The sequence below is a fragment of the Ursus arctos genome, unplaced genomic scaffold (genome assembly GCF_023065955.2).
Source record: "Ursus arctos isolate Adak ecotype North America unplaced genomic scaffold, UrsArc2.0 scaffold_1, whole genome shotgun sequence".
Lineage (NCBI taxonomy): Eukaryota > Metazoa > Chordata > Mammalia > Carnivora > Ursidae > Ursus > Ursus arctos.
The window spans coordinates 103,230,424-103,244,640 of NW_026622763.1; the positions used below are offsets into that span (position 1 = coordinate 103,230,424).

Genomic DNA, 14,217 nt, shown 5'->3' on the forward strand with positions numbered 1-14,217 from the left:
CTGGACACACTGCGGGCTCTCATTAAGTCATAGGATTTCCATGTCATCACAGCATCACAGATTCATCACGAAGTTTGGCAGTTTCCCCCAGGATCCCACCTTTGGTGGAAAGGAGTAGACGATTGTGTAAACTCATTCACGGGCCACAACTGATCAAACAGGAAGTAGGACTGGGTAGTACTATATGCAGAAATGTACGCACCACTTAATTTCTTATATCAGGGATTACTAAGAAATCATGGGGCATTCTTTTAGGAAAATGACCCTTAAATACACACGGTTGATTCTCATTATTTGCAGTAGTTGTGTTCTAGAAAGTCACCACGAGCACTGTATTAGTGCATACGGAACCCTTGCTCCTGGTCTAACCCACATCTTCTCTCTATGTGGCACATCCAGACCTTCTGGTGCTTGGGAGCACGGACAGCCCTTTAGGACTACACTTGGGGGCCATTTGAAACAGCAAAATCACCAAGGGGGAAAAAAACCCACAAAAATGAGAAAAACATGGTCCAAAATAAACCCTGAAAGTGTGCAGTATGACAGCGGAAGCTAGGAGGCCGAGCACTGCCTTATCTGATCTCAGCTGGGAACGTGTGCACGGGCAACTCAAGTTCTTTGCCGCTCTGTGCCTGTCGGTGGATGACTGGAAAGGGACGCTGAGCATTGATTTTGGGGGTTATGAATACGTTTTAGTGAGTAAGCACATTTGTAAAAATGGAAGCTCTGAATCATGAGGATCCACTGTAAATTAAGTCATCAGAAGTGACATTGACCTTGTAGTTCAGACACCTAAGTTCTGATTCCATTTTTTTAAATGAAGTATTATGTTCCTTTGCAAAAGCGCTTCTGGTCTCAGACTGAGGGAGTGGAACTGGGGGATTGCTAAAACCATTTAACAGTTTCCCCCAAGAAGGAGCCTGTAACATTCTCTCCTGTGCGGGGAGAAACATTTGTAGCATTGGAAACTTCAGAAGCTCACCCGGGCAAACTGACGCTTTGTCTTTGGGAAGGTCAACGTTCTGGATCAGGACAGCTTGAACATGGACCTAGAGTTTGGCATTCGGGAGACAACATGCAGGAGAGATTCTGGAGAAGACCCTGCCAGCTGTGACTTCCAAAGGGGCTACTACGTGGTAAGTGAGGCAGGAAACGCCATATCCCAGAGACTAGCAGGATGAAGCACCTCGCTTCTTCCATGTCCTGGAGCTGTTCCAAGTCGTAAGGAGAGCGTGGCCCCTGCCGGCATCCGGCCACACTGGGAGGCGCCAGCTGTGTCCATACTGTATTCCCCGGGGCAGGGCCAGTGCGGCTCAGTGGTTGAGGACTTGGGCTCTGGAGTCCGTGGTCTTGAATGATCCTGGCAAATTACTGAAGCCCTGCCTCAGTTTCCTGCATCTTGAAACGGATGGTTCCAGGCAGTTAATACAAAGAGGCCAACCCCAAAGGCAAATTCCAGAGATGTTTCAAATTCCAGTTTAAATGAATCTAAAACACCAGCTGTGTTCTTGGCGTGAGTGGCATTATTTTGCAATTGCCCGTCCTGTATTATCTGACTCCCTCCTCCTCTCTGGCTCAGGCTTCATGGGGTCAGGACCATGGTGTGTTCAGTGTGGTGTCCGCAGTGACCAGAGCGTGGCCCCATATTTAGTTAACACCCATGGGCAAGGGTCTGGTGGAGCAGGCCAGCACCCTTGCTTTCCAGAATGTTTGTGTTCAGATGTATGAGTTCTCGGGGGTTTGTTCCTTGATGAGGTTGTTACTTGATGGGTTATTTTGTGTCAGGGTCCCTTCACAACAGTGTAAATTTCGAAAAGGGGAATCCTTTGTTTTGTTACTTGTTTCATGAGACTTCTTTGTGACTGTTTTATGAAGGACTCAAATCTAAGTGTTACAGCGTCTGTTCCTAATGGAATCTGAGGTCAAAGAAGAGAACAAAGTCCTTTGGGTTCTTCCCACTTCCTTTTGTTCCACTGGGAAACTTCGAGGCAGCCCGCCCCCTGCTCCTGGAGGGAATGGCTGCTCTCCCGGGGGGCCTTGTAATACACCAAATGCCTAACAGGTCTTTAAATGTTTCAATTTTTTCTGCTTCTGTCTTGGGAAATTTTCATTTTGGAAACATGAACTGCCTCTATGAATTTTTCCTTTCTGTTTGCATCATTCTGTCAGGCCTTCGGTATCGCCTGAACTCTCACATAGATCCTACCCCTTTCTTTGAGCGGCTGAGGATTGAACCCAATGCTTTCTTTTCCAGCAGGCCGCTGTTTGCAGAAGCACGGTGCGGGTGTCCGCCGAAGAGGTGCAGGACGTGTGGGTTCGCTGCCGCTGGTCCTCCAGCTCTGAGTCTAACAGCAGCGAAGAGGTAGGACCAGGAGTTTGGCGTCCTCCGGGACAGCGCCTGGTAGGGTCTGTGTGGGTCTGTGACAAGCAGACCAGTGTGACAGAATCACGGAACGTCACCCAGGCAGGGGCGAGTACAGCTCTGCTGATTCGGCTGGAATCTCCCCTACTTGTCCAACCTCTTCTCCCTCTGTCCTACTCTGTCTTTATTTCCCGGAGATTTGGAAATAGCTTAAAGCAACAGCTGGCAAATCTTTAACGTTTTAGATCTCAGTATGCAGGTCCCTGGCACTGTGGTTTAGTGGACGGATGTGGGAGGGGCATTTTTGTTGGACTAGAGTTCAAAACCATTCAGCAGCTCCGCAGTCTACGTCAGGGTGCTTAACTCCATGACCTGCCGCTTCTTCATCTGTGAGATGCCAGGAGGAAAAGCCACCGAATAATGCAGAGAGAACTGAGTAAGTTGGTGGGCAAGAGATGCTTGGTGAATGGCAGGACATGGGTCCCCCCACCCCAAATATATTGAAATTGATTTGCAATAATTCTGTAAAATTAACAATATGTAAATTTCCGACATGAACATATATTACATATTTATTTGTCTGTTTGCTTATTAACTGCTTTCCTTACTGGAATGTATGTCTCCTGAGGGGCAAAGAGTGTTACCTTTTGTTGGTCTAGGACAATGTTTGATACAGGGTGGATGTTCAGTAAATGTTTGTTGAATGAATATAAGAGAACGGAGGAAGAGAGGTCAAGAATATGATATGAGGAGGAAATTTCTTGACTCCAACTAGGCATAAAAACATAATTGCTCTATTATTATTCAAAATGGGATAACATTTTTGACTGGTATTTTAAAATATTTCTACTGTGGTACAGGTGGATCTGTCCAATGATGATCTTTCTCTACTCACGTTTTTATTCGGTTTTTCAAGATTTCATTCTGCAGGTGAAAATTACATTAAGAGAGTAAAGAAAATGCAGCTTCAAGAAATATACATGAAAGTTAATGTTCCCATATTATGAACATACACCTTAAATATTTTGCTTGGAAGTCCATTGTAGGATCAGGATGTGAGGAAGCTAATGGCTGGGAGCTTCCACGACAGGAGACAGTTTGACAGGTGCAGGAAGACTAAGCCCAGGTGCTAGGAACTTCTCCGCAGAAATGTTCGATTGATCTCGTGCACACTGGCACCTTTGCGGATCAGTCCACAGGTGGTTTCTGGGCTTTGCATGGAGCCATGGTTCCAGGATCTAGTTCCTGGGTGTTAGGGCAAGTATGAAGGGCCAGCTTTTCTAGACTCCACTGAGGCATCTAGGAAGTCAGGTGTGTTTCCATGCTGACATACTTGCATACTTGTGGCCTGGCCAATCCAGCAATGACAAGGACCAAACACAGCATTTCACAAACATTTTGCTCACATTGATTTTGTGGCTTCTATGGAAACAGCCAGGGAGACAGTGAGGAGTGAGACAAGCAATCCTAGGCCCCATGGAGTTTGTAGAGGAATGGGGGTCCACTCAGCAGGGGTGACCCTGACTACCAGGCCAGCATGCGGGGGCACATGTCAAGAGGACATAATCTCATCTGGGCGCAGGAGAGCTTCCCTGGGGGATGTTCACATCAAGAACTTCCATCAGGACAAAGGGGACAGGTATGGAGGGGAGGGAGGAAAACCGATTCTGAGCACAAAGGGGTCAAAAAGGGATTCCCTGATGCATGAGAAGCTGGTTGGGTTGGAATGGACAGAAATCTTGATGACCTCCATGAGCAAAATACAGGACAGAGGCATAAGGGTTGATCTGGAGAGGAAGTCAGGCTGGGCCTCAGGGGTCATGTCTAGGATCTCTGGATGAACTAGGATCTCTGGCTTCGTCCTAATGGCTATGGGCCTATTGGCTAAGAGCAGGTGGGGGCTCCAGGAGGCTGGCAGGACAGGTGACAGGGAACGCTAGCAGGTGCCAGGAATTAGTAGTGAGTGTTGGGAAATGGACTCTAGTTCATTCTATGACCTTTAACACATTGAACTGAATTCAGTAACTGCCCCCCCCCATTTAACCCCCTTTCCATCTCTGATTTGGGAAGTTGATTCTGATCGCACAGCCCACAAATCTGTTGCAACTTTCTCATTGCATAGTGAGGACATTGCACTTTTTTTCCAATCCAAGTTTTGTAGGAAGACTCTGACATTAACTTAAATGGGCCCTTGAAACAAACAATATTTGAAAATAAACTCTCAGGTAGATGTTCCTCAAAGATCAGGAAATCGCGGGGCGCCTGGGTGGCACAGCGGTTAAGCGTCTGCCTTCAGCTCAGGGCGTGATCCCGGCGTTCTGGGATCGAGCCCCACATCAGGCTCCTCCACTATGAGCCTGCTTCTTCCTCTCCCACTCCCCCTGCTTGTGTTCCCTCTCTTGCTGGCTGTCTCTATCTCTGTCAAATAAATAAATAAAATCTTAAAAAAAAAAAAAAAAGATCAGGAAATCGCGAAGAATTAACGAGCAAATTAAAAAAAAATTCCTTAAATTAAAGAATGCCATAATTCAAGGGAAGAAGAAGAAAGCAGATGGAGATTTCAAGTAATTCCTGGAAACTCTGAAATAGATTTCTTATACGAAACAGAAAAAAAAAAGGAAAGAAAGAAAACAGCTGTTAACCATTTTCAGTGAAATTAGCGGTGATATTACAAACATAAAAGAGAATAGAGTAGGATGAATTTCGTCTTCAAACAAGTAAATCACTGTTGGAAGTAGGAAATAGAAGAAATAAAACAACAAAAAAAATCCAGTAGCGAAAATGAAGATCATTTGAAAAACATATGTAGGTTCTAGAAAAATTTCCAGGGAAAAGAACATAATGTGAAGAAAGGTGCAAACCATGGAGAAAAAGACTGCAAATCCAAAATATGAAGAATAAGGACTTCGATCAAATGAAAACTATCTTGTGAAGACATAATGTGAGAAACCGCTGAATGTACGAAGTTTGCATTTTCCCCTTACATGATTTTTAAAAAGTTACAAGCTGTAAGGAAATTAGAGGAAATAAGTTTCTAAATTTGCTAATATTCTTCTCTCCTTAAGCAAATACATATCTGTGTTGCGGGTAGTCTCTATTATATGTGTTAATTATGAAAGTGAACTAGAGAGAGGAGGAAGGGCTCTGGATGGCACAGGAGCGCCCAGACAAACACCGAGTGGTTTCGTCCCCGGCCAGAGGGCGATGCTAACACCTGGAGGCTGCCAAGTGAACTCGGCTTTTGACAAACCCTGGTTTGCAGTAGATGGGATGAGATTTGGCTAAGGCTTCAGCCAAGAGACCTAGAAACAGTCCAAAGGGAGAAACTGAGGAAGAAGAACTAACAGAATTCTGAGCTCAGGGAAGGGGAAGTGACAGGCACTTGATTTACTTGCTGTGGTCCATTTCCAATGATAGAAATTCAGCTACAAGTCACCTACGCCCCAATGGGCTCCGTCCCCGGATCACATTCCCAGAAAGGACCGGGAACAGTTGGCCTCACAGACCAGTTAATATAGGAGCGTTCAACACCACATGTATTTCTGCCCCTCCCTCCGCCTTCCTTCCCCCACCCCTCCTCCCTCGCCCTGCCCCCCCAACCTCCCCTTTCTCTTCTCCCTCTCTTACTGCGGATGACATTTCTCCTTGTAGCAAGAAGCAAGGTGCTCCAGATTCAGATTCTCGAAACTTAGGAGGAAAAGGGAGCATCTCTCTCTAGCCCCACTGGAGATGCAGGACTCCCTTGGCCTGGCTTTGGTCATGTGCCCATCCCCCACCTTTTTAAAATTACACCTTTATTGAGTTATAATCCGCATAGTATATAACTCACCCTTACAATGTATCCAGTTCAGTGGTTTTTAGCATATTCATAGATGGTACAACCACCACCACTACCTAAATCCAGAACGTTTTCGTCACCTCAAAAAGAAACCTCATCCCCAGGGGCCGCCCTTCTGTGCTCCCCATTCTCCCAGCTCCCAGCAACCACTCGTCTACTTTCCGAGTCTACGGATTTGCCTATTCTGGCCATTTTGGTATAAATGGAGTCATGTACCCTTCTGTGACTGGCTTATCTCACTAAGTATCATGTTCATACCTGCCGTAGGATGTATCGGAACTTCGTTGGTGTTTAGTGTTGGATAAGATGGTTTGTACGGATATACTATGTTTGATCTATCCATTCATTGGTTGAGCAACATTTGGGTTCCTTCCCCTTTTTGGCTATTATCAATAATGGTGCAGTGAGCATTCATGTGCGAGTTTGTGTGTGGACTTACGTCGTTATGTGGGCTTTCAGTGGCTTCCTGAAGACTTCTCGTGCAAGCCTTTTCCAAACTGAACACCTTGTGGGAACTTCACAGTCAGGAACCCTGCACATCTGGTCTAAATGCAGTCTGTTTGCAAGTTCACATGAAAGGTGCCATCTTTTTGGTCCCCAATATTTGGGAGCACATTCTGAGCCCAGTGGAAAGTTTTTAGGCAATTTAAACTTCATGCAAGTGGTTCTTCCCATGTGCTTTCTTAGACACACACGTTTGACACCATGTAAAGTTATTTAATAAAATGTGTTGCCTTATTTCACTAACAATGAATTACGTAATGCATCACAGTCCTCCAGATAATATTTGCATTTTTTACAGTGTCTCCTTCTTCTCTCTTTCATGTGTTGATGTATCCCGATGCCTATATTGATTTAGATGTTTTTGGGGGACATATTGGAATCCTTTAAATGGAGAAACAACTACCTACGTGGTAAGTTGAGATCTGCTCTTTTTAATGATTTTTTTTTTCTTGAAACAATTTCATATTGAAGTTCTGTTAGTGGGTCATTTAAAACTGGAAACATCAATACATAACCTTTGAACAGTTATACAATTCCAGAAAATAAACATTCTCGTTTATTTTTTTTCCTTTTTTTAAATTTCAATTAGCCAACATATAGTACCTCATTAGTTTTTGATGTGGTCAATCATTCATTAGTTGCGTATAACACCCAGTGCTCGTGACCTTTCCTCCTGCCTCACTTTGGGGCATTTTCTGAAAAAGCTCAAACTCTCTTGAACGCCTGCTTGCCCTCCACCCTCAGCACTACTTTGGGGCCAGCAGGTGAAGTTAATGATAATGTACTTCCTCCCTTTTACAGATCAGTTTCCCTCTCATTTAAGTTTCAGGATAGATCTGCGAACCAGGGGTCCTATGACCTGCTTCTGCAGAGGAGATGAACGGTAACTCTTGGTGCTGATGTCATACACAAGACACTTAACTCTGTGCTAATTGCTTGACATAGCTTTCTCTTCACAACCATCCTGTGAGGCAACATGTGTTGCTTCCCATTTTCTAGATGAGCAAACTGAGGCTTAGTGAGTTCCTGTAGTGTGTCCGAGGCTCTATGGCCAACGTGGGACTCGGATCCAGGTAACGAGTGGCAGAGATAGGACTTTAATAAGTCAGTGCAGGGCACTTTGATATGTCAGTCTCTCCAGCTTTTGTTTTTGCCAATGCCGTTTTCCAGAAGGGTTGTGCGTTTCACCCTATTTTGGAGTTCTTCATTAAAATGAGTAACACAGATATTAATATTTCATTGAGCTCCATGTTTGATCCTCACTAGGCATACTGCAATTTATTTGAAGTGCTGGGCTTATAATTTGAGGCTTGATTTATTTTTTATTTTTTAATTTATTTTTTATAAGATTTTACTTATTTATTTGAGAGAGAGAGAGAGAGACCAAGAGCAGGGAGCGAGGTGGAAAGAGAATCCCAAGCAGACTCCGAGCTGAGCCTGGAGCCCGATGTGGGGCTGGATATCACACCCTGAAACCAAGAGTTGGATGCTTCACTGACTGAGCCTCCCAGGTGCCCCCTGAGGCTTGATTTAAAACAAAAAGGTTTTAGACACCTCTGAGTTGTTGCTTTGGGAGAACATATAGTTGTTCAAACAGCGGGACCATGGCCGAGGACATTTTTTGAACACTTCTTGCTTGGTGTTGCCTTGAGAATCTATGGCCCATTCTTTTGAATCGCTGTAGTGGTGGAAAATATTTGTTCTTGGATTTGATTTTGGAAATAGCCAAGATAAATGTAATTAATCAGATTAATAACCAACTTGGGTGCATTAGTTGTATATTGCTGTGTGTCAAATTATCCCCAAACTTAGCAGTTTAAAACAACAAATTTTTGTTATATTACAGTTTCTGAAGGTCAGGAACCCACAGGCAGCTTAGCCGGGTGGTTCTGACTCAGGGTCTCTAACAAGGTTGCAGATAAGATGTTGTCTGGGGCTGTGATCTCATCTGAAGGCTTGACTGGGTCTGAAAGATCCACTTCCAAGATCACTCATGTGTTTATTGGCTTCAGCTCTTCATGGGCTCTTGGACTGAGGGCTTCAGTTTCACCCCCTGTGGGCCTTTCCATAGGGTTGTCTGAATGTCCTCAAAACACGACATCTGTCTTCCCCCAGAGACAATGATGAGAGAGAGAGAGGGAGAAAGAGAGACAGAATGAACAAGCCACTGAGCACTCAAGACAGAAGATGCGGTCTTTTGTTACCTAATTTTGGAATTTGTGTATCATCCCTTCTGTGATTTTATTTGTCACACAGACCAGCTCTGGTCCATTGTGGGAGGGGGACACTTGAGTGTGAATACCCAGAGGCCATCTTGGAGGCTGCCTACTGCATTGGGAAAATGCCATTTGGGACCAAAAATATTTTATGGATATAAATTAATGTGATTGATCCTTGTTTATATGACTCAGAAGGTAATTCCAGAGAGGAATTTTATTTTATTTTAATTTTTTTTGAGGCTCTTTTTTCTAAAGTTTTTTAAAAATTTTTTTATTATGTTATGTTAGTCACCATACAGTACATGCTTAGTTTTTGATGTCATGTTCCATGATTCATTGTTTGCATATAACACCCAGTGCTCCGTGCAGTACGTGCCCTCCTTACTACCCATCACCGGGCTAGCCCATCCCCCACCTCTGCCCCTCTGAAGCCTTCAGGTTCCAGAGCTGAATTTTAAAAACACATTGTGCCTTGGGAACATCATGGATACAGCTATGCAGAGACTGCTTCGAAGACAACAATTTAATTTATTTCACCAAATGCATGTGACAAGCACTGGGCAGATCTCATGGGGGACTGAAAGACTATTATGACAGTCCCTGCCCTCGAGGCTTATAGTAGTGGCTGGGACAGATCACACACGGAGAGAAATTAGCATGGGTTCCGCTGTGACACCATACAGCGGAGAGTGAGGGAGAGACAGGTAAGGAAGACAGAGCTGTCCTGTTCTGGGGCATCTCTCAGCAGTGTGGGTCTGGTTATGCTGGTCACACCTCTTCCCACTGTTCATCGTCGTGGGGACCGCGTTGTCTCAGACCTTGGTGTGATGACAGAGCCTGTATGTCCTTCCATCTGTAGGGAGCCTGAGAGGGATCTTACCTCCTGGGAATCGAGGGTACCCAAGCACGTGGCACAGACTTCAAGAATAAACACCGGCTTTGAGTAACAGCCTCGAGGTAAGGGGACACAGTTAAAAATGTGTATTTAAAAATAGAAGCTGCTTGGAGTGCTCGCCTTAACGCTGCTGCCCTCGTGTCCTCAAATGTCTTACTCCGCCGTTCAGCTCTCATTTCCCACTGCCTGGTCTCCTCCCAGACTGTCCCTCGGTCGTCTCTCCCACCCCACACATCTTGAGCTTTCTCCTGTGGCTTTTGTATTTGTCAACCACCGACATGATCAAGTGTCCAGCTGAAGACCGAACAGACAGACAGAACAGCCCCTCCTTTGACTCTCCCCAACCCAGCAGCTGCCCTCCCTCCCTCCCTCCTTGTGTGCTGAACTTCTCCACATAGTCGTAGTCTTTGGCTGCTGCCCCACTCTGCTCACCTCCCATTTGTGGTCTGTTTTTTGCGCCCTGGACGTTCAGCCCTCAGATTCAGGAAATTGGATCTGCCTTCCTCTCCTCGATCAATAATGTAAATACCGGTGACCGTCTCTGTTGTCTCCGTAGCCCACCCGCTCTTCCTTCCATAGATCGCTCTGTCAACTCTTCCACCTGCCCGACCTCATCAGTGATCTGCAATCCCTTCCGAGCACACACCTCTTACCACATTCTGTCCTGAGATCTGGTCTCCCTGGATGCGGTTGCTATGGGTACCTGTGACCTCCTGGAACCCACCCGACCCCCTCTTTAACTGCCTTTCTTAATTGAGGGCGTCACCATCCACCTAATTTTCTCAAGCTCAAAATTTTAGAGCATCAGTGACTCTTCTTCCCCTTTCTCTTTTCCTGACATCCACAGAGGTCCAGTCTTATTGATCTTGGCTACACATTCTCTTTGGCGTTGGCCAATCATTTCATTACCGTCACCACTGACCGGTGCGTGCATTCTTGCCCAGGTCCTGATCTCATGCTCTCCACCTTACATGCTGTCCTCAAGCTTATCTTGAAACACAGAGGAGTCTCTGATCCTTTCCACATAAAGCCCCTAATGCTCGCTTCACCTGGGGATAAAGCAGAGGTATGCAAAAGGCAGACACTAAGCCAAAAGGAAGAACAGGCTATTCGCCCCTAATGTGGGGGGAGCTGAAGACTGGGGGCCGGTTTACCCAACCTGCACGGAGTATCACTGAGTACATAAATTCCCAGTTACTAGGGACGGGAGCAGATGTAGCTAAGTGTTTCTAAAGGCTCCCAAGTAGTAAGGGGACCTCAGGGAGGGCACACTTGAAAAGAATCTTCAGATGCAATTATAGACATCGATTCTATGCACATTCATTTGTACACATGCACACACACACACACACACACACATTAATAACAAAGCTGGAGCCTTCCCAGACTTTAGTTTACATAACACTGTACACCTTCAGGATAACGTCCGAGCCCCTTAGCACGGCCCACAAAGGCCTTGGTGATCTGGCCCCTGCTCACTTCTCCAACTCTGCCTCGGCCCTAAGCTCCAGCAGTACCGAGATGCTCACAGTACTTGTCCTGTTGAGACCTCTGCGTGGAACAGCCACCTGGCTAATCCCTCCTCACCGGTCAGGCCTCAGCACAGCGTCATTTCCCTTGGGAGGTCTACTTTGACCCCTTCCTGATGGTCCTCATCACAGAGCCCTGCAGTGGCTCGTCTCTTCTCTGCGCCATCGGGCTGCACCAGATTCCCCGGACGCAGGGCGCACGCAGGGCGCAGGGCACGTCACGTGCTCCTGTCTGCTAGTGCCCTGCACGGAGCCTGGCACGCAGCCAGCATTCGGCAAGTATTTTGGGGTGGATGACGGAATTCTTCACTTTAGGTTCCTGAGACTCGTGCTTTAAAAAAATCAGTTAAGCGTAGTATAATTAATTTTTAACCATTGGAATATGAAAGAAGTCAACTGACATTTTACGAAAATAGAAGGAAAATTTACCAGGGAGGCTGTATTGGATGAAAGTTGCAAATGGTAGGTTTTCTCTTTAATCTATGTGCCTCCTAAAAATAAACACCGGCCTCATATGGAGATCTAGAAACTACTCATTATGAAGAAATGTACTCATCGTATTCCTTTTTTATAAATCCAAATCATTTCCTTTTGCTTTGTACAGCATCCTTGGGGGCGGGCAGAGTAGAATTCTCAATGAACTGGCTGTATTTCATTAATTAATAATACGATTATATTGGGCATATTCACCTACATGGTTTACGATAGAAATTCTGGATTTGATTTCTATAACAAAATTGATTGTTTACCAAATGTGTCTTTCAAGGCAGCGCCCATGAAAGGCTTGACACTGCCACCCTCGCCTGGACATTGGCTTTGACGTAAATCCCAGTTGTGTCCCTGCCCTCCCGCGACCATCAGATTTCTCCACTGTGCTCCGAATTTCCTAGAATCCCAAAATGAGCCTGGGATGGCCAGCGCAGGGCCTGGGGTCAGCGGACCTGGCTCTGAGCCCGCTGTATCACCGGGAGCTGTGAGACGGTGTTCCAGTCTCCTAACCTCTTGGCTCACTTCCTTTAAACGTTTATTATTATTTTTGTACTTGTTTTTGGCCCTGCTAGACCGTGAACTCCTTGGGGATGCATGGTCTTGTCATTCGTATTAATTATTTTAGTTTACTACCTTAAAGTGAAGAACAATGTCTAGAACATAATAAGGGTTCAATCAGGTTGGAAGGAAGGAAGGAACACACGCATGACCCAAACCAGGATGACTTGCTCGAGCTGTGAATACATTTTCTGGTGGGGAGCTCCCTGAAGGGGGAGGTTTTGGCTCAGGGAGCACGAAACCCTCAGAGCCTGGCATAATTGGGGCTGAGTAAGTGTTTTTGTAATTTAATAAACCCTGTTCTAGGATTCTTTCAGGTTACTAGAAAATCATTTCATATAGAGGAGTAGAGAGCGAACGGTAATATTTCAACACGAGCTTTGGCAGTTTTTCTTACTTGCTACTCTAAAATAGAGGCCATGAAAATCAGGTCCCAACTCTCACACTGTAAGGGGTCTCTCCGAGCGTCTAGCCCTTGCCTGATCTTTATAGCTGGACTAGTTCACACTCTTTAATTATGCAGCGGCCAGACGACCACAAACCACACAGAGTGCACCCAAAGCACAGCGGCGTGAGCGAGGCGTTCTCCTTTACGTTGCAATGTCGATTCGTGTGGACCCCTGAAGCTCAGCCCCAGGGCAGCAAAGCAGGCTGCTGCTAGTGAGGCCTGACGTGGACTGCTGCAGGCCCAGAAGGATCGGTCTCATGAGTCTGTCAGTTTGCACAACAAATGTGTCTGGGCCCGGCACCAGGGAAGATCAGAACTCCCACGGGTGCCTGGGTCGGTGTCTGGACCCTTCCCGTGCTCTGCCTTGTATAAATCGTGCAACAACCCGTGTGAAGCTTTGTCAGTATTTTCTCTGTTTTGTAGATGAGGAAGCAGGGTCACCAGAGGCTCTTGCTCTCAGAGGTGCTGTTGAGATTGGGATTTTAAAGATTTTTTAAAATTTGTTTATTTGAAAGAGAGAGAGAAAGAGAGCATCAGCAGGGTGAGGGGCAGAGGGAGAAGCAGACATCCCGAGCAAGGAGCCCGACTTGGGCTCGATCCCGGGACTCTGGGATCGTGACCTGAGCCGAAGGCAGACGCTTCACCGACTGAGCCACCCAGGCGCCTCCGAGATCGGGATTTTAGCTACTGATGTCTGTCTGTCTCTCTTTCCCTGCCCTGTAACACGTGACACTCTACCCCACGTCAATATCTCCATGTTTAGGAAAGAGCGGGGGGGGGGGGGGGGACAAAAGCCCAAGGATTATTATTTTTTTGAAAATTTTATTTATTTATTTGAGGGGGGGGAGGGGCAGCGGGAGGGGAACAAGCAGACTCCCCACTGAGCACAGAGCCCAACACGGTGTTCGATTTAGGACCCCGAGATCATGACCTGAAGTCAGATGCTCGATGGGCTGAGTCACCCACGCACCCCGAAAGCCCCAGGATTATTTGCATCTGTCACGTGTTGGGTGAAGCTAGGTAGGCAGCTGCCGGCTGGAAGGCAAAGACTAGTTGCCTGGAAGCCTCAACACACACCTACCTGTCATCGGCTAGGTGGGAGGAGCGACCCCACGACGTGGGCCCCTCAGTGAGCCGGCCGAGTGATTTCCATATTTGGGTATCAGACCCACGCATGACAGCTTGTTGTCATGATCTCCCATGGCTGCCCCCCTACTGGGGGAGTCGAACCCTCCCCCCCCACTCCCCCACCGTCTGAGATAGGAAAGACCAGCCGGTGTTCGGGGGGTGGAAAGCCGGCCGCGTGGGGCTGTGTCCGCTCACACGCCGCTCTGATGGCCCTTCACTGCGCACCCGAATGACCGTCCGCGCTCAG

At 46.5% G+C, this 14,217-nt stretch overlaps 1 protein-coding gene across 5 annotated transcripts in view; it reads left to right on the forward strand.

The window, feature by feature from the left end:
* Positions 1-14,217, forward strand: part of SPP2 (secreted phosphoprotein 2) — a 28,240-nt gene that overhangs the window by 11,745 nt on the left and 2,278 nt on the right. Inside the window, exons 3-7 of one of the 5 annotated variants that reach the window (XM_057305757.1) lie at positions 1,014-1,136; positions 2,255-2,362; positions 7,060-7,114; positions 9,783-9,880; positions 12,918-13,236. In XM_057305757.1, the coding sequence (XP_057161740.1) occupies positions 1,014-1,136; positions 2,255-2,362; positions 7,060-7,114; positions 9,783-9,853 (357 nt within the window). In that variant the 3' untranslated portion in view covers positions 9,854-9,880; positions 12,918-13,236. Of the gene's footprint in view, positions 1-1,013; positions 1,137-2,254; positions 5,145-7,059; positions 7,115-9,782; positions 9,881-12,917; positions 13,237-14,217 lie in introns of those variants that run through there. The other 4 variants (XM_026491639.4, XM_026491641.4, XM_057305745.1 and 1 more) reach the window with 4 other exon arrangements.